Genomic DNA, 22,082 nt, shown 5'->3' on the forward strand with positions numbered 1-22,082 from the left:
TTTTGTGAAATTAAGTCATGTCATCCTTAACTAATTCATCTTCCTTATAATTGATTCATCTCATCCTTAATAACTAATTCCTCTTCTCTACAATTGATTCGTCTCATCTTTAACTAATTCGTCTTCCCTACAATTAATTCATCTAATCTTCAACTAATTCATCTTCCCTTTAATTAATTCATCTCATCTTTAACTAATTCATCTTCTCTTTAATTAACTCATCTCATCTTTAACTAATTCATCTTCTCTTTAATTAATTCATCTCATCTTTAACTAATTCAACTTCCGTACAGTTAACTAATGTAATCTTTAATTAAGTTGTATTCCCTACAATTAATTCATCTTATCTTTAACTAATTCATCTTCCCTACAATTAATTCATCTCATCTTTAACTAATTCATCTTCCCTACAATTAATTCATCTCATCTTTAACTAATTCAACTTCCATGCAGTTAATTAATTTAATCTTTAACTAATTCATCTTCTTTATAATTAATTCATCTTCTCTACAATTATTTCATCTCTCCTTTATTTATTTATTTTTTTACTTTTATCACACTAACATTGTCAAAATTTTCCTTCAAAATAACCTCGAAGTGCTTCTCCACTCGAAAGTAGTTGTATTTATTTCTAAGTGAGGTGCTCTCTGGCATCACACCCCAAGTACTGTCGTTTCGATCGATCAGGGCTCCGTATATCCGACGCAGAGCCGGAAATGAGAGAATCTGGGTTTTATGCAAATGACGTATTGCGTTGAAGAATATTGGTGGCTATATATCATCATCCCCACATTTTATTTTTATCGTGAAAAGGAAAAATAATTTGAAAATACTTAATGGAAAGTAGAAATAATGATGTCAGGTGCGAGTGGGGCCTGAATTTTATTCTGTAATTCGGTCAGTTTTTTTTTTTTTTTATTATAAATTAGATTTTATCTGAATCGTGTTTTTAAGGGATATTTTTCAACAGATAACGCTAACAAAAACAGTTTGGTGCTTCAAAAGTTAAATTGTTTTTAGGACAATTATTAACACTATTTTCATAATTACTCAGCAATTTAGACATCTTTGTCAAGATAGATTAAATATACAATAGTCAACAAGATTGTTCCGTGGTTCCACAATTATTTCCCATCAGTACTCGCACGTTTGCTGTTATGATTGCCCGTGAAATTATACTTAAAGTATTTAATCAAGTATGCCTAATTATTTAAGTATTTGGCTATCCGAAATATATTTTAAAATGTTTTTTCCAAATGTTGATATATATATATATATATATATATATATATATATATATATATGCACTATATATCAATGATGTATATATCCATGTATATATATATATATATATATATATATATATATATATATATATATATATATATATATATGTATACATGTATATATATGTATATATATATATGTGTATATATATATGTATACATGTATATATATACATACGTATATATATATATATATATATATATATATATATATATATATATATACATATATATATATATATATATATATATATATATATATATATATATATATATATATATATATACTGTATATATGCTGTGTACATATTCACATATATTTACACTATATATGGTACGTAAATACATACATACATACATTAAATGGTATGTTTATATGCATATACTGTATATTTTTAGACGTATATAATATATATCACTATCATCATCATCAGCAGCCACTAGTCCACAGCAAAGCAAATGCCTCAGACATGTCCTTCCACTTGCATCTGTTTATGGTCTTAATATACCAATTATTACCCGAAAACTTTCTTAATTTGTCAATCAATCATGTTCTCTTCCTTCCCGTGCTTTTTTTTTTTTTTTTTTTTAATCTCTAGATGCCCATTCTGTTATTCTTAATGTCGATCAGTTATATATCATTCTCATTATATGTCCTGCCCATGTCCATTGCTTATTTCTTACATTTTGTTATAATATCTTCTACTTTAGTTTGCTCTCGTATCCGTGTTGCTCTTTTTCTCTCTTAGTGTTATTCCCATCATTCTTCTTTCCATAGCTCTTTGAGTTGTAACTAGCTTATATTCTAAGGCTTTGGTAAGGCTCCAAGTTTAAAACGCCTAAGTTAAATCTGGTTGGCCCATCTGATTAAATACTTTTATTTTTAGAGAAAGTGACATTTTACGTTTCATAATATCATTTTGTTTAAAAGAAAAAAAAAGCTCTCCATCACATGTTTATCCTTTTAATTTTGGTCTCGTGTCCCGGGGAAACACTTATTCTTTGTCCTAAGTATATATATTCATTAATAATCTCTTGGAGTTCCTCCATAACTCTTACTTGTTGTCTTTGCATTTTCATTGAACAATATCTTAGTTTTAATCATATTCATTTTCAGTCCTACATTTCTGCTTTCTCTATTTAAGTCTTCGATAATCTTTTGCAATTTCTCCCATGTTTCAATAAATAGAACTATGTCATATGAAAATCTCAAGTTTGTTAAGGTATTCCCCATTAATATCAATTCCTACATTTTCCTAGTCTAAATTTTTTAAAACTTCTAGGCATACTGTGAAGAATTTAGGAGAGATGGGGTCTCTCTGTCTCTCTCTCAATCGGAATTTTTTTCACTATCTTTATGTAGTTTTAAGATTGCTGCACTGCCTGTGTAGATATCTTCAAGTGTTCTAACATAAGATTAATCTATTCCTTTTTCTGTGAAGTGCTTTCATTACTGCTGAGGTTTTGACAGAATCAAAAGCTTTCTCATAGTTTATAAATGGCATACATAGTGGTTGTCATACTCCGTTGATTTTTCCATTAGCTGGTTAATTACATGGATATGGTCAATTGTTGAATACCCACTTCTAATGCCTGCCTGCTTTCTTGGTTGATTACTCGGCCTAATATGATCTTTGTAAATATTTTGTATATTACTGTGAGTAAACTTTTTGGGAGGTAATTTTCAGTTCTTTTGTGTCTTAATTTTTGTAAATTAGTATAATGATAAAATTTTTTCTAAGCTGTATGTAAAGAGCATTCTTGCAGACATTTTCTGGAAAGTTCAACGAGTTTTACCACTATGAAATCTCCTCCATCTATTATTAAATAATTTTCTCCTGCTTCTTTTCCTATTTCATACCTTTTAATGCTTTCTTTACTTCTCCCACTGTTACGTTGGCTACCGGCTTAGGTGTTTCATTATTTCTTTTGGCAAAGTTATTTCTTATATCTCTATTGCAATTTCTATCACTCCATATTTATTGTTGATAATATTTCCATTTTCCTCCTTTAAAGCAAAACATCTGTTGGCTCTTTGTTCCAAGTCGTCTTTTCATCAATTTAATGTTTCTTCCTTTGTTTCCTCAATTGTGGTCTTATTGTGTTTACGAATGTCTTGGGTGTTTAGTTTGTTTATTACTTTTGGATAATTGTGCTAATTCTATCTCATCTCGCTTGGATTTCACCCTTAATTCCAATCTTTTATTAATTGGGTTTCAGTCTTTTCTGTTGGTTTTCCTAGATCTTGTTTAGATAGATGTGGTTTAGGGAAGCTTCGCACTCCCCAAGAGAGATTAAGTCACCAAATTTTCAACTGAGTTCCACAGGACACTAGAAGAGTTGAAAGACCCAGACCTACATGGCTGTGGACTATGAAGTGTAAAGTAGGAGATGATGAATGGATAAGTATTAGATTTAAAAGCTCAAGATATTTAACCGAGGCGAAATCTAACCGAGGCCCTTTGCGTCAATGCGTCAATAGGCGTAGGAGATGATATATATATATATATATATATATATATATATATATATATATATATATATATATATATTTAATACATAATGTAATATGTATGCATATATTTAATATACTATATATATATATATATATATATAATATATATATAAAAGTATGCATGTGTACATATAATGTATATTTATCATCATATATATGTCATAAATTATGAAATATATAAAATTATATAAACATATATAGGTCTACAGTATGTTTATAAACACTTCATAGTTTTTTACGTTAATGGTGTATTGTTAAATTCTCACAGAAGCAGAGAAACAATATATATCAAATTATATTTCTTTATTACAAGAGATTTGCAAGCTGCACTGAAACTATCTTAAAATTTAGACGAAATCCTGGCACCTTGTTATTCATCATTTTCATCATCCAGTGATCATACACACACAGATTCACACACACACACACACACACACACAGTATAAATATGTTGCTGTTAATTCTGTAATACTGTATAATGTTATCCATTTACTGATCAGTGAAGTAAAACTTGAAATAATTTTATGTTAGTTCGTTCTAATAACTGCCACAATAAGAGAAATTTTTATTTTTAGATTCCCAGAGCATCTAGAGAGTGGTCTCCTGGAAGTTATCTCTCCTCCAAAAGAGTTCTATCCGAACATGGATAAACTAAAGCAGACACTTGGGGATCCTATGGAAAGGGTCAGGTGAGTTATTACATTAGTGTTCACAGTTTTGTAATTTTAGCAGATTTTTGTTTGCATTAATGTTCATAGTAGTGTATAGTTATTAGTTTTTTCAGTAATGTCACTGATATATGCAATTTTTTGGGGGGGTGTGCAGTAATCTGTAGATTTTTGTTCTGCATTAATGTTCACAGTACTGTATTATTATTAGTTTTTTCTGTAACGTTTCGTTATATATTTACTTGTATGAAAGGTTTGAAGTCTAGTAGCCTACTCATTATGTTCTTTTACATGGTAAGCCTAATAATAAAATAAAGGGGAATATGATACATAGTTTTATATTTTTCAGAAGTAAGTCCAAGAAGAAAAATAGCATATCCTCTCCATTGAGAAAGTTAGATTAGGTTCTTTTCTAAATATTTTTTTCTACTGAAGAAAAATTTATTTGGGATATTTTAAGTGTCTTAGTTCTAGCAAAAATACTTCTTTAAAATAAGCTTATTAAGTTTTTTAAATGTTTAATACATACATTGATAAATTAGTTTCTATAAACCTTAATAAACTTACTGTATAGTCATCCACTGCAAAAGTATGTATGTTGTATATTGTAGACAGAAACAACTCCAGTAATGCAAATTAATCTTTTTTTTGAAGGGAGTACAATTGCCTGGTGACTTTTAAGTTATTCAATAAAGATTTTAGCTTTCTGTTAGCCACAATTTGTGTGTTATTAAAAGCTGAAATATTTCAGGAGAGCTTTTTTCTTTGCAGGTGGCGTACCAAACAAAACCTTGACTTTGCTTTTTTGATGATGTATGCTCAACCTAAGGGGACGTTTTATGTACAATTGGAGGATGACATTCAGACCAAAAAAGGCTATATTGCCACAATGAAGAAATTTGCACTGCAAAAGACTTCTGAGAAAAAAAACTGGTTTGTCCTCGATTTTTGCCAACTAGGATTTATTGGTAAGTACAATTGGAAAATTATCTGTGATTCTGTTTTATTTTTGTTGAAACTATGTTATTTTATGTACCATGATAACTGTTGGTGATGTTTAGCCTATTTATTTTCAATATCTTTATGATTGTATAGTGAATAGTTTTATCTTTATCTCTTTTCTAGTAACATGAATTTGACACCGATCATAAAATTTCATACCCTTTTAAGTCTTTTATGGAAAGTTGAAACAATATCTTGATTGTTAGTGTTATTTTCTCTTGATTCTGAGCTACATTGCAAATACTCTGAATGCATAGTTATGTTCCTCTTTTAAGGCTGATTGTATGGCATTTCTTGGGAATATGACTTTACACAAAATCTCTGGCAAAGAAAAATAAAGGAATATGAATAGCATTATATCTGTTGCAAAGATGTTTAGCCCTGGTCAGAGAGATTGCCAGATTTTTTTTTCACTCAAGATTGTTAATAATTAGTTAACCTGTCATTAAGTCACTGAATCCCAAAAAGGAAGTGCTTTATAATAGTAACATGTTGGTGATTCCTAGATCATGTATGCAGACAGGTTTATTTTAGTTTCCGTACATTGTTCAGGAAGGTATATTCCTGGTATTTTGTGTATAGGGTTCGAGATGTAATCATAGTAATTTAAAGTTATTTCCAACTCATGTTGATAATTAATGGTAGGAATATTATCAAGTTGCAGAGTAGTAATGAGATGAGGAAAATGTTTTGAATAACTTGTTAAATATTAACTTATTTTTCTATACTCTATATCTCTATCAGTTTTATTTTATTTTTCAAATAGATACCCGGACACTATAAATACTCAATTTCTAAGTTATACTTTTATTGTTTCCTTATCTTTATGCACATGATGGACATAACTACATTTTGAGTGTTTGCATGTAATAGAATTTAATATTTCCTCCTCCTTATGATTGACATTTCTTTTGAATTAATATTTAAAATTCCAAGCTAATTTCACTATGTGTTATTAAGTGATCATATGTTAGTGTCTCCTGCTACACTTCCTATTTTTCTTTTCTTTTTAGTGTCAGGATTAATTGGTTCACTATGGAATTGGACCTTTCACTCTCTCAGAACTGTTCATGATCTTCCTCATACAGTAATCTGTTTTATTTTTTTTATTCTGTAGTATGGAAGTACGAGTCAATTTTGAATTAAAAATCAGTCCTAAAGTAATGTAAATTTTGAACAGAAAGGCACAATTACCATATAGATATTTTTCTAATATCGGCCTCAAACCTTAGGATCCTAAAGTTCTTGTCAAATAATTAAAATTCTGGTAAGAATGAACTATTTAATAGGTGTGTAATCCTCATTACACTATTTGCCTTTTAGGTGTAACAAATACTACATTGTTTTCTGCAGTATTGAAGCTTCTTTCAATTAATTTTGCCACCAATATCATAAATTTAATTTAAAAGCCATTATAAAGGAACACATTGAATCTTCAGGATTTTTTTTTTTTTTATAATTTTCACTAAACATAGTGAAATTTTTATATATATTTATTTGTCATTTATGGTCTTATAATTACCTTTCATTTAGGAAAAATATTGTTTTGATTAGAATTCATCCTCATGATTTTGGGTGTTGTTCCCCAGGTCTTAATTCAGACAAAGAACATATATACATGTATATATAATTGTGTGATGGAACTTTTCCTTTCCCCATTGAAATGATAATGGCTATCCACAGGGAAAATGTTCAAGTGTGTAGAGCTTCCCTACTTGGTACAATTTTTCATCATGTTTTATAATGACAAACCTGTGGATTGGCTTCTCGACTATCTAATACAAACCAAGATTTGTAACCTGGACAAAGATACTGTAAGTGACCCTGTGTGCAGCTTCCTTTGTTGACACTGGTTTTGGTTGCTATGTGGTTTTGATGTGACATACTTTTTAATGGTTCAGAGAGATATATCTTCATCATTATATTTTTCCAAAATTGAGTCTAGAATTTTGAAACAAGAATATTATCAATGCAGTTATGATTATGTTATCCCTTTAGTTTTTATTATGTACGTCTGCCTTTCCTCATTCTTCCATATTCAACATTTTCTTTGGAATTATGTTTGTTACCTTCAAAATCTTGAACAGTAAATATTTACTTAATGTTATATATGATTAAAGTTCCATTAATGATGAAACTAAGGTATGTTGTTGGCAAAATGCTATATAGATCATGGTAGGAAGCATTCTGTTCGAAATGATAATTAGAACAGTTTCAAGAAGACAAGATATATTCATTCTGAAGACTAGATTAAAATAGTCAGTAATCTATAGTTATTTTATACAATATTTGTTTTTCACTTAAGATATGTAGTTGATATATATTCCTTTTATGGTTTGAGGAAAGGTTGTACAGTAAGATGTTTATAGCTTTCCTCATGTCCTTAGAATGGGCAATAAATGATATTCATTTATGAAAATCTTAGTGATTTATTACAACAAATAGTTACAGTCAATACAAAATTTTTTAAATTATTGAAATAATATTATTAGTAATAAAAATATAACCTTCATCCCAGGAGCACAAGTCCCCATTAATTTTGTAGATTCTGCAGTAATAGACTCTTTAACCTGAGAAGCATTTGGGCCTTTCTTTCATTGGAAGGCCGTGCTTGAGTATGTCTGCCACATGGCTGCCAAGCGTGTCAGCAGAGGTCAAAGGAATGCATAATATTGATGTTATTGTGCTGGTCACACTTTTACTAACCACTTACAAAGGTGCTGGAATATTAATTAGTTAATATGAATGCAGTCTGTCTCTCTTAGACCTTGCATAGTTAGGATGTACTGTACAAGGTACTATCGTTTGTGATCTGATCTCTCAGCTCTTAACCCTATAGGATGCTTGTAGCCTCGTATTCCCCTAACAACAGGTTTTATAATGCTGGTTTAAACATGGAATGTCTGTCTTCTTCCTTGCAGTTGGTGTATTTCTTAGTACACACTGCATGCCAGTGGTGATGGTGGAGAGTACAGTCAAAGCATGATACATGAAATATTTATATAAATCTATACTCTATGTGTAGGTACATCTGATATAGAATTAAATACATACCCATACATAAACATATATACTTGTGTTGCATATCTTACTTTACTTAGATTTTATTAGTTAACATGAGTATGTTTATACTGTACATATCTTTTTAATATGCAGTATGTATTTATACATGTTTTTGGTACAAAGCAAATTCTCTGAAAATAGGTAGGTTTAAAGAAAATGTGCCTAATATAATATAAGTATACTTTTACTACAATTCACTGTGGTGGCCTATGTGGTAATGTCCCTGATTGGTGATCGCCAGACTGTGGTTTAAGTCCAGCTCAAACTCGTCAGTTCCTTTGGTCACTGCAATCTCACCATCCTTGTGAGCTTAGGATGTGGGGTTTGAGGGAGCCTATAGGTCCATCTGCTGAGTCACCATTAGCCATTGCCTGGACCTCCTTGGTCCTAGCTTGAGTAGTGAGGGGGCTTGGGCACTGATCATATTCATATATGGTCAGTCTCCATGGCATTGTCCTCCTTAATAGGGCAATGTCGCTGTCCCTTGCCTCTGCCATTCATGAGCAGCCTTTGAACTATGACTTTCCTGGGTGAAAAGTGTTGTACTTGTGTTCTTACACATGATTATGAAAGGTAAAACAATTGTTTGTAAAAGGTTTTAGATTCTATTGATTTTTTTTATTTATTTTCACTTACAGTTTTACATTTTGGTATGGAAGAGGTTTAAATGATGTTGTTTTGACTAATTACAATATTTTCTTGTAGGTTTTGTTTTCATCTTCCTCATTGTATTATGATACAAAATACTTGAATTTTTTTTTTCATTAATAGTATGATTTATTTTTTTACCAAACTTCACTTACTTGTTATACCTGGTGTTAACGCTAGTTTTAGTAGCCAAGGGTCAAACTGAGTTTTTGCTCCCTCAGTACCCTGTATATGTGAAGAAAATTGATGAGGAGCAGTTAGTCAGAAAATGTGAGTGAGTACATGACATCACAGACACTTGGATGAGGTCCAGGAAATTGTGGAAAAGATGGTAGATAAAGACTTAACCCTTGATGGAAGTTCTGGTAGACTTAATACAGGATAGAAGAGAGTGGAGAGAAGTCATTTCACTTCTGTCTATGTCAAGGGCAGAGCTTGAAGATGGGGATGATCAGTACCCTGTAAACGAGTGTTCAGTGAATCAAAAGGATTTTATCAGTCTTAAATAGGTGAATGTTTATTCATGACAGCCATTTACATTTTTATTAATCACACCAGGATTAAAAATACAGTAGCTGTAAATAACTACTGAATTTGATAAAATTGTTTTTAATAGAAGCTGAAATATATAAAACATGATTATTTCATATCTCATTTGAATGACCACTGAAACTTTAATAACAATTTATCTGTTATTTGTTATGAGTTTTTCTCTGCAATATGAATTCATTGCAAGTTGATTGTAGGCTGTAAAGTAGTAAATTAGAAAAATCTAAGGTCACTGCTGAATTTAGAAATTAAAACTTAGTCTTCGTCTTCCTTTTAGGTATTTTTTGTATACATGGCCAGATATATTTATTGCTTTATGGTGTAGTGATTTTCTGTCATATGTTGTGCTTGCAATGCCGCTAAAAGTTAATGATATATATGATCCATTTTCTTGTGATATCCGAAACTCTAGAAATCAAGGCTTATAAGGGATTGGTAAAAGTATAATTAATTTTGATTTTCAGTTTAAATTTCTCATGTTGATAAGTTGTTGAATATATGACAGTTTATTTTGTAGATTATGAAACATTTAAGCTGCTCATCTTAATGCCTTATACAATATATGTCCTGGCATACTTTACTATGAATATGTAATATACTTTGTCAGTAACTTTAAATATCAAACATCATTTGTGGCTGTAGAATTATGAACCTTTCAAGAAGAGGAAGACTGGGGAAACATGAAAACTTTTCAAGTATTTTATCTTGAAACTCTAGAAATCAAGGCTTATAAGGGATTGGTAAAAGTATAATTAATTTTGATTTTCAGTTTAAATTTCTCATGTTGATAAGTTGTTGAATATATGACAGTTTATTTTGTAGATTATGAAACATTTAAGCTGCTCATCTTAATGCCTTATACAATATATGTCCTGGCATACTTTACTATGAATATGTAATATACTTTGTCAGTAACTTTAAATATCAAACATCATTTGTGGCTGTAGAATTATGAACCTTTCAAGAAGAGGAAGACTGGGGAAACATGAAAACTTTTCAAGTATTTTATCTTGAAGGGGGATACAAACTGCCTAATTTGACATTGAAATTATTATATGTTATTTTGATTTGGGCATTGCAGAGTTGCAGTAATTGTATCCACCATTGGTGATAGAAACCATGAATGAAGGTATAGATAATTCACTTAGTTGATTGGTTACATGTCCCATTGAATATTCAATTAGAAAATTAGCTCATATACAATGATATAATAAGACTCAATATTATTTGTATACCATTTATTTTGCAAGGGTTTTCTTTTGTGAGTCTAGGTTACAAGAACGATTCTTGAATTACTAAATGATTCATTGACAGTGATTAAGTAGGTGAATGAATTAGCTTCCTCATTTGGTTTTCATTTCTTTTACTCATATAATTTGTCTGCTCAAATAATCTCCTACTTGTTTACCTTGTCCGCTCTTTTGTAATTGTGTCCTTTTTATCCTTCGCACCTTTTAATTTGCTCATCCGTTATTCATCATCATCATCAAGTGTACTGTTGTGTGATATTTTTTTTTCTTTTGCATAAAAAGATCAAGTTAAAATGTACTCCTTATTTGTCTGTAAGGATCCTGACCTGACTTTTCTTGCATTGTCAGATTTGAAATGATACACAAGATTCATAAAATAGTGGTTTCCCATCAACTCTTAGCAAAATCAGACATATTATATGACTATTTTAGTTATGTAGTCTAACTTTAAGGTAAACTGATATTGTATGTTTCATGCTTCTACCATATACCAATATTTGGAGGGTTTTACTCGTTTCTTTCAGTGTAAATTGCTTAAGTAAGCACTATAGATATTGCTAAAAGCACATACGTTTTGCAGTGTTCTTTGGAGATCTTGTCTTGAGTAGATGTTCTAATTTAGTTAAATACATTATTAAATCTTCCTTTTTTCTGTCTCAGTAATGGATCTTTTGGAAGTCAAGAAAGGTGTCTAAGCAATTTCAATGTACTACTTGAGGAAAGTAATAACAATGATGTTAATTTGATGATAATGATAATACAGTAGTAAAGATATTCTGAACTTCCAGATTTTTTTTTTTTTTTTTTTTTTTTTTACTTCAGTCCTTTTAGAGGCAGTATAGTCATTAATGCTACCACACATATTAGTGTTTATTATTTTTTTTTTTTTTTACTTCAGTCCTTTTAGAGGCAGTATAGTCATTAATGCTACCACACATATTAGTGTTTATTATTTTATTGCTGTGGGGTTGTCCGAATGTCATTCAGGGAACATAAGTACTGTAAATGTTTAGATTTTTTACTCAAAAAAATCTTATATTTTATGTTGTTTTTAGTGTAATTGATAATGATAGTTGCTTAAGTCTTACTGTTGTCATTGTGGGTAAACAAGTACTTATATCTGTATCCTTTGGGCATATGGTTGTGTATCGTAGCTGTTTACCTTTTGGCCTACCAATTATCAATTTATATTCATACATCTAGCCTAAATGTATAGTAAAACACACTGTTTAAACTTATTTGCTATAACCTAAATACAGTATAGAACAAGTATCTATACATACTGTAAGTTATAAGTTATACAGGTTTGCTTGATTTACACGTTGTTTATCTGTGGTGCCATTTGGTAGTAGAACCTTTTGATACCAAGTAGAGTACTGTATATACAGTGTATTAAAATACAGTATTGTATTTCTAGTGCATAGAAGTGGTGCATAAGAAGATAAGTGGTAAAATACAATATTTATTTTATTTTTATTTGCATCTTTTTATGTAATTGCCATGGAGGTTTGAAGTCTTGATGTTTTTTTTTTCTGTGTACATTTTTCATACATATGACTTCCAATTTTAGGAAGTGATCATTGAAATATTAACTCTGCTCTAACTGATAACTTTTGTAACTTTTGAGCTGCTATCATAATATTTTCTTAAGGTTCTGTATTTTGCTATCATTTGGAGTGTCTATATTTTTGTTGCTTTGTTCATTAACCATTTTCAAAATTATGATCATGATTTAATACACTGTATCTGGGGATCTGCATTTATATATATATATATATATATATATATACACCCCCTTTTTCAGTGGGAATATCCTAACATGATGAAAGGGTTTGTGTATTGCCATGATCAGCAAAGTTTTACTAGTCAGGGCCACCCATACTAGGTTGGTTTGCCATGAGCAATCACACTAAAGTCTCCCACCATCACCAGTCTGGAATGGCCAGCTTGGTGATGAAATGGCCAAAACTGAGACATGAATAAGGACATATTTTAAAACTTTTTTCCTGCAATGGACAAGAAACAGCTGTATTTGTTATTGCTGTATATATATGTATATATATATATATATATATATGTATATGTATATATATAGATAGATAGATAGATAGATAGATGTATGGATATATAGATATACAGATATAGATGTATATATCTATGTATATATACCGTATATATACATATATATATATATATATACATATATATATATATATATATATTATATAGATATATTATATATATATATATATATATATGTATATATAGAGTGTGGTGTATGGTAGAATACTGATTAATAGGGTTAAGGATAAAACAGAGAATTCAATCTTAGAAGTGTGTATATATATATATATATATATGGCAAATATATTTCTGGGGATACACCAATACTAAAAAATAAACAATGGCATCAATGAATTTTAAAGGTACAGAGGCATAATCTTATGTGTGTGTATATATATATATATATATATATGTATATATATGTATATATATATATATATATATACTGTATATATATATATATGTACATACAGTAGACCTCTGCCATACGACATTAATCCGTTCCGGAGTTGGTATCGTATGGTGAAAATGTCATATGGCGGGCAATAGAATAGCTAATGCGTGCTAAACCCTTGGTAAAAACATCAAAATTTTATATACATATTAAAAATTAGTAACAAAATAGTATAGTAAGTACTGTACTACAGTACTTATATATAATATACATGTACTGTACAGTATATAATTAAATAGCATCATAAATAAAAATTATATACTGTACTGTAAAGGAAAAATGAAATTTTATTTACCTTTGGAGTGACGTGACTTGAGCTGGTAGTGGGTGGAGGCAGAGGGGGGGAGGAGACGGCAGATATAAAAACGTATCAATGCTAATTATGTTACACTTAATAATAAATTTATTTTTATTAAACACTTAAAATTAAAAATGCTTTTTTTTATTAATTTTGTCTTTGGAAATTTTTTTTTATGATTTGTTTTTTTTTAGAACTTAATTTTATACAGTAGCACTACTTCATCTTTTTTAGCTTTTTTACTAGAATCACTTATATGATCTTTGCTTTCTGACACTTCTCTTTAGGAGAAATGTCTATCCAAAGAAGCCTGTTTCTGACGACTCCTCAAAATATTTCTAAAATGACTCATACACTTGTCATTAACACTCTCCATAAGACGACCTGTGTGAAGTTTTTCTGGGTGTTTTTTTTTCAATGAATCTCGTAAGGTTTTCATACCAACTGATAGCTTCCCTTGTTTCTGGCGATGTCGTTTCTTCAGTCTCCCCCTCGTCCTCGCCACCACTAGAGTGGTGCTCTTCTTGAATGATGGTCAACTGCATTGCCTTCAACTCCTTCAAGTCTTTAGTCGTAAGCTCCTCCCTGTGCTCCTCGATAAGGTTATCGACATCAGCCTCATTGACAACAAGCCCCATGGACCTCCCGATTGAAATTATTTCCTCAACATCACCCTCAGGGGCAGGATCATCAACGGCCTCGTCTTTGGTTGAGGGTTTGAAACCTTCGTAGTCGCGTTCTGCCACAACAGCTGGCCACAGTTTCTTCCATGAGGAGTTTAAGGTGCGCCATGAAACCTCATTCCAAGCTTTATCGATCATCTTCAGGCATTGAACGATGTCAAAATGCCCCTCCCAAAATTCACGGAGGGTGAGTCGAGTGCTTTCGGTCACTTCGAAGCATCTTCTTGAAGTTGGCAATCACTTGCTGGTTCATAGGCTGGAGGAGAGGGGTGGTGTTCGGTGGCAGATAGAGAACCTTAAAGAAGGAGAAGTCAGGATGTATGTTGGCCTTGAGGCCAAGAGGGTGAGCAGGGCATTGTCCAGTACCAGGAGACATTTTAGATGAAGATTGTTCTCTTCTAAAAATTTCTTGACAGCAGGACCGAAGCAGACGTTTACCCACTCAATAAATATAGTCCTCGCGACCCAGGCCTTGGCATTAGACCTCCAAAATACCGAGAGCCTATCCTTCGTGATATTTTGTAGGCACGAGGATTCTCTGAGTGGTACACCAGTAGGGGCTTAGTTTTTAAGTCCCCACTGGCATTTGCACAAAATGCGAGGGTAAGTCTGTCCTTCATCGGTTTATGGCCAGGAAGTTTCTTTTCTTCTGCTGTGATATATGTACGACGGGGCATTTTCTTCCAGAAAAGGCCAGTTTCATCACAGTCAAACACTTGCTGAGGAATGTAGCCTTCTCTGGAAATTAATTTCTCAAACTTCTTGAGGAATTCTTCTGCTGCTTTCTTGTCAGAACTGGCCTCCTCTCCATGCCTGATGACTGAATAAATACCAGTCCTCTTCCTAAAGCGATCAAACCACCCATGAGAAGCCTGAACTCTTGGGGGTCTTGCTGCGACGTTCCTTCATCTCCGCCGTCTCTCTGGGCTTCCACGAGATCGGCGAAGATGGCGCTTGTCTTGTGCGAAATTACCTATTGCGTGAGTGTATCACCAGTGATTTCCTTCTCTTTAATCCATAGTAGAAGGAGTCTCTCCATCTCGTCGTTGATTGAGATCCTTCCACTGGCAAGGACAGTCATGCCTTTAGAAGACTTACTTGCTTTAATGGCTTCCTTGTTCTTGATGATTCGTTGACTGTTTACGGCCATATGTACTAGCGAGGGTAACGATGCGCATGCCTTCTTCGTATTTCTTTATTATCTCCAGCTTTGTTTCCATAGTAATCATCTTCTTACTTCTCTCTTTAACATCACTAGCAATCTTCGGACCCATGGCTAACGAATTAAAGTTGGAATTAAGCACTAAAATGCACAAAAAATATGATATCGCAAGCACTCACACAAGATCAAGTCTTTACGAAACACACACGAGATTCTAAACTGATCGCGCGATTAACAAAGAGAGAGAGAGAGAGAGAGAGAGGCAGCATCTCTCTCAGGCATTGTGGGAGGGATTTTGGCCAATAGCGTATCGGCATTTCAGTGACGCCGACCAATAGCAGACCAGCTTCTTAGTGACGTATGCAGTGACGTATGCAGTGACGTATGAGCGTGGTGGTAGGCGAGTTACTCGCACAGTCGTACGCGTACCGACCGCCAAGTTTGAATATTTGGAATTCAATGCCGTAAGGTGGGGAAAATGTCGTAACAAGGGGATGAAAAAACATCGTATTCCACACCGTAACATGAAAAAACGTAAGCTGGGGACGCCGTACCCCGGGGGTCCACTGTACACAGTAATACCTTGAGATACGAGCTTAATGCGTTCTGGGACCCGAGCTCGTATGTTAATTCGCTTGTATCTCTGATCAATTTTTCCCATATAAAATAACTAAAAAAAATTAATCCGTTCCTACTCTCTGGAAAAACACCTAAAAACAGTATATTACAGTGGAAAAACATGTTTTTAATTGTTCTAATTCACAACCTACACTCACAAAATAACAAATACCTATGTACTGGTTATGATCTGCGATAAAAAGTGACATTATTATGGAATTCTTACCTTTGAGACAGAGGTAGCGGCTAACGGCGGTATATGCGGAGGAGGAGGGAGAGAGACTTGACGGCAATACGTTTGGTACGCTACACTTTTGTAACACTACGTAACATAACTTAAACTTTAAATTTAACTAAATGAAATTAGCTTATTGTACACACACTTAAAAATTAATGTTAATCTTACGTTACACTAAACTTGATTCTAATTTTGTTTTCATTTTCATTATTCTACTTTTCTTCTTCCGGCTTGGCTCTTTTGCCTCGCTTTTTGACTCGCTTTCACCTTCACTTTTTGACGGCCTTTTTAAAAGGAACCTATCTATGGATATTTGCTTTTGTCTCCCCTTCAAAATGTTAGGAAAATGACGTACACAAATGTCGTCACAAAAAGCTAACGCACGACCACACGCCAACTTGTCCGGATGCCTCTTTTCCATAGAATCAGAAAACTCCTGCCACTTCGCTAACATGTCTCTGATTTCCTTCTTTATAGCATCCTTCTGCTTGAGGATGGTACATATTGTTGATGTACTCCTCTCATATTGGCGAGCCAGCTCAGTCACTCGTACACCACTCTCATGTTTTTCGATTATTTCATGCTTTATGTTGATTGTCATCATACGCTTTTTCTTTTCACTACCCTTGTTTGCACTTGCTTGCTTTGGACCCATTGCTTATTCACTTAATTCTGTACCGATTAATGTAAAAAACACGTAAAAAGTGGAAACACTAAACGCCGATGCTCGGAGATAACTTTACGTGACGGAGATCCTACCTGAAAGAGTTAGCGATGCTGTCCTCGTGAGCAGCCTCTTGCTTACTCGGCCACCTAGTGGCTTCATACGGAACCGACTTGTATCCTCGTATCTCAAATTTGTCTCGTATCTCGGGGCAAAAGTTTGCTCGAAACTTAACTTGTATCTCAAATTGCTCGTATGTTTGGATACTCGTATGTTGAGGTATTACTGTATATATATATATATATATGTGTGTGTGTGTGTGTGCGCATGTGTGTATGTATATATGTATGTATGTACGTATGTATGCATATGTGTGTGTGGTATGTTCATGTATAAGGTTAATCACTAAATCCACATTCCCAGATACAGTGCATTAAGTAATGATCATAATTTGGAATATATATATATATATATATGTATATATATATATATATATATAATATGTCTATATATATATATATATATCTATCTATCTATCTATCTATCTATCTATCTATATGTATATAATATACATATATATTGTATATTTATGTATATATATATATATATATATATGTATATATATATATATATATATAAATATATATATATATATATATATGTACAGTACAAACATATTGGAGTAGGGAGACGCGTTCTGTTTTTTTTATATCCATTTATTTGTGCCGACGTTTCGTATCAGCTTGATACATTTTCCAGGCTGAAACAATTAAAAATCAATTGTGTATAAGTAAAAAGATACACACAACGTTTACCAACACCAAAATTAAAAAGCTTTTTAATAAATTAAGAATAAAAACAGAGTAAAAACAGAAACACAGAACAACAGTGAAAGGGTTTGGAGTGAATATAGAGAAACAAATTAATTCAATAATAATTATAATAATAATAATAGAAAATATATCATAATAATAATAATAATAATAATAATAGAACGAACAAGACACCTACCCACAGCGGTAGCGTAAGGAGAACTGACATGAAAAATTGTTATGGAAGGGAGTGTAAACAAAACAACAGGTAATTAGGCAATAAACAATTGGGTGGAAGACGACTGGTGGTTGAGAGAAGGTACAGTTAACTTAATCATTATTGATTCAAGGGTGGTTAGTTCGTCTATATGTCGGGTTCTTCCTATTATATTAAAATGACTGGTATCTATGTGTGTTTTGCAAATTTTACTGTGATTTCTTATGTTAGATTGTTCTGGATTTGATAGTCGACAACCCGTTCTATAGCTAATTCCCTGATGAGAGGAAATTCGGACTTTTAGCAGCCTCCTGGTGCAACCGATGTAAGTGCCAAGATCACATCTGGGACAATTATACTTATAAACGACACCGGAGGCAAACAGGGGGCTGATCTTATCTTTGACTTGGAAGAGTGAGCCGATAGTTCGGGGGTTTATGGGAATGAGTTTTAAATTAAGGGCAGGCAATTGCTCACTGAATAGGTTAATGCATTTTTTCCTAAATTTATTATTATGGAGAAAGGGAAATCTAGCAAACATACGGAGCTTGGGGACATTGTGGACTATTGGGGTTGGATTGAATTTCAGATTAAGTAGCTTATTAAGGGATCTATGAAAAATTGCTGGAGGGAAATAATTATCCTTAAAGTAATCAGCAAGGAAAGTCACTTCAGTATGAAAGGTAGACCAGCTTGATGTCAGATTAATGGCTCTATGGAGGAGAGTTGACACGGAATTCAGTTTAAAGTTAAAAAAACATGAGCTATAAGAATTGGTCCCCAGGCCAGTAAAGGTGCTCTTTCTATAAATACCAGTATGAAAGCCAGACTCGTCCTTGGATATCCTCACATCAAGGAACGGAAGTGAATTCTGTGTTTCTGTTTCAACCGTAAATCTAATGTTATGGTGTTGGTTGTTTAAAAACTCAAGAAAGGTATCAGCATGGTAATTACATCTGAACAAGGCGAAAGTGTCATCTATGTAGCGTCTATAAAAGAGTGGGCGGAAATTAGGTGGGCATACATCTAAAGCTCGCTCCTCCAGGGAGCACATAAATATGTTTGCAAAAGTAGGACCCAGAGGGCTTCCCATGGCCATCCCCTCAGTCTGCTTAAAAAACCGTATTATTAAAAACAAAGGGCGTATCCAGCACGGCTAATTCTAAAAGCAACTTGAATTGAGTTCTATTAAAATTGTTGAACAAGCAATCGTCAGTGGGAAATAGCCTGTCTAAAATGATGTTGATAGTCTCGACAACGGGAACATTTGTAAACAGAGATTCCACGTCAAAGCTTGCCATGTACAGATCTGAGTCCTGCGTGATAATGTCATCTTTAAAGGAGGCCGAGTTTATTAATGTATATTTGTTGTGAGTCAGTGGTTGGAGTAAAGGGACAAGAAATTTGGCGAGTTTATAAAATTTGCAAAACACACATAGATACCAGTCATTTTAATATAATAGGAAGAACCCGACATATAGACGAACTAACCACCCTTGAATCAATAATGATTAAGTTAACTGTACCTTCTCTCAACCACCAGTCGTCTTCCACCCAATTGTTTATTGCCTAATTACCTGTTGTTTTGTTTACACTCCCTTCCATAACAATTTTTCATGTCAGTTCTCCTTACGCTACCGCTGTGGGTAGGTGTCTTGTTCGTTCTATTATTATTATTATTATTATTATTATTATTATTATTATTATTATGATTATTATTATTATTATTATTATGATATATTTTCTATTATTATTATTATTATAATTATTATTGAATTAATTTGTTTCTCTATATTCGCTCCAAACCCTTTCACTGTTGTTCTGTGTTTCTGTTTTTACTCTGTTTTTATTCTTAATTTATTAAAAAGCTTTTTAATTTTGGTGTTGGTAAACGTTGTGTGTATCTTTTTACTTATACACAATTGATTTTTAATTGTTTCAGCCTGGAAAATGTATCAAGCTGATACGAAACGTCGGCGCAAATAAATGGATATAAAAAAAACAGAACGCGTCTCCCTACTCCAATATGTTTATGCTTGAGTAATTGCTCCTGTCTCCATACTTATATATATGTATATATATATATAATATACATATATATACTGTATATATATATATATATATGTATATATATATATATATATATATGTATATATATGTATATATATATATATATATATACATGTATATATATATATATATATATATCTAGATGCTTTAACTGATATGAATCTTGTTTATTTGTATTTAATGTTCATTTACTTTTATATCTTTGGTATCTTATTGTTCTGTTGTACCACCACCTTGCCACATCTTTATATCCATTCTTTGTGTATATTGCTGTATACAGTATAAGTAGCAAGCATTTTTTAAGGAATGATTGTTGTTTATTATAATGTACCTTACAAAACATTTTTCACGTTAGTGTAGGATTATATATGATAAGTTTTTTTTACATTAGATTAGGTTAGTCCCGCCTTTTCACATAGTAAAATGCTTTTAATTCAACTCTGTGAATGTGCCTCTTTAAAGTCAATCAGTTGTTGATGATCTGAATCCATGAAAGAAGGAGGGCTGTAGATATTCAACAATAGCGACATAGTGTAGATTGACTGTTTTAGGTTTAATTCATGATAGATGATAATAGAAGGTTTTTTTTCCAGTTTTACTGTGAAATCTATTTCTTTATTATCTTTACTAACCTACAGTATATGAACATTAATTTTCTTCATAGAACTCCAGTTAGATTCAGCCATTTTATGCAAATGTGAGACAGTAAATGGTCTTTCATGGCAGATTTTACACAGCACTGAATGATTTTGGTAAAACTTCCAGCAAATTCTATTTCGTAATGGAAAAATTACAGACCTTATTAAATTCTGCCTGGGGTAGAAAGAATAATTGCAGTCACTTATTTGATAAATATGAGAAGTGCCTTCAATATAGTTTTTAATATTGTAGTGATGAATCACATTTACAGAGGAGCTCTATCCATTTGGCCTATGTAACCACTGAAAAAGTTTACATGAAATTATTTTATGTTTTAGAGTTAATGTTGGCGACAAATATCGGATGCTCCTTTTGATTTTTATTCCTAAGTATTAGTAAAGATAACTATGGATTGTTAAAAGGATTTAATGGTTTCATTATTAGAAATTATACAGTATACCTTTACATGAGATTTTTTGTATCTACGGTACCAGTATTCACCAATGTGGAGTATGATAGTATCAGGAGATATAACTTTCATTTATGCAGACAAGGGATTACTCTACTGTATTTGTAATGAAATTCATTAATATTATCCGCTGGGAGAATATCTCAGATTACAGTATTTGATAGTATATGCTTTCAGTTAGATGCAATGGTATTTCAGGGAAGACTTTCAAGACCATAGATCTCTCAGCATTGGTGACATTCTTACTAGTGTTCCACAATGACAAGCCATGTGACTGGCTCCTTGACCACCTAGTTCAAAACAAAGTGTGCCGATTTGACCAGTCCTCGGTATGTGATTTGAAAGTCTAATATTGCTTGGATGATTTTTCTTGTCAGTTTTAGCTGCACTTCACTTTTCATCAAGTGCTAAGAAATGCACTCTCTTGTTTTTCTTCTTTTTTTTTCACAAATTCATCGCAATGAGGTCTTGCTGAATAATTTTCATGCTGGGACACTGCTCAGTGTAACTTCTAGTAGACTAGACTGTGGCACTTGATTGACGTGTGTTGCACCTCATCTAGTGTCGTCAGAGCTTAGATCATGGTGTAATTTTCTTTCTTAGTATTTTGCACCAAGACACAGATTGCCAGACAAACTAAACTATTTTTACACTGAATTTACTTGTGGATAGTACACTATTATAAAGTTATTTACCCTGTGCTGTCACAGGCA

The 22,082-nt window shown here is 32.3% G+C and overlaps 1 protein-coding gene across 1 annotated transcript in view; it reads left to right on the top strand.

Annotated features, from left to right (window-relative positions):
- Positions 1 to 22,082, top strand: part of Mgat4a (alpha-1,3-mannosyl-glycoprotein 4-beta-N-acetylglucosaminyltransferase a) — an 81,139-nt gene that overhangs the window by 1,552 nt on the left and 57,505 nt on the right. The window contains exons 3-5 of the mRNA XM_068358983.1: positions 4,377 to 4,490; positions 5,241 to 5,437; positions 7,155 to 7,285. Of these exons, the coding sequence (XP_068215084.1) occupies positions 4,377 to 4,490; positions 5,241 to 5,437; positions 7,155 to 7,285 (442 nt within the window). The remainder of the gene's footprint in view (positions 1 to 4,376; positions 4,491 to 5,240; positions 5,438 to 7,154; positions 7,286 to 22,082) is intronic.

The sequence above is a fragment of the Palaemon carinicauda genome, chromosome 35, assembly GCF_036898095.1.
Source record: "Palaemon carinicauda isolate YSFRI2023 chromosome 35, ASM3689809v2, whole genome shotgun sequence".
NCBI lineage: Eukaryota > Metazoa > Arthropoda > Malacostraca > Decapoda > Palaemonidae > Palaemon > Palaemon carinicauda.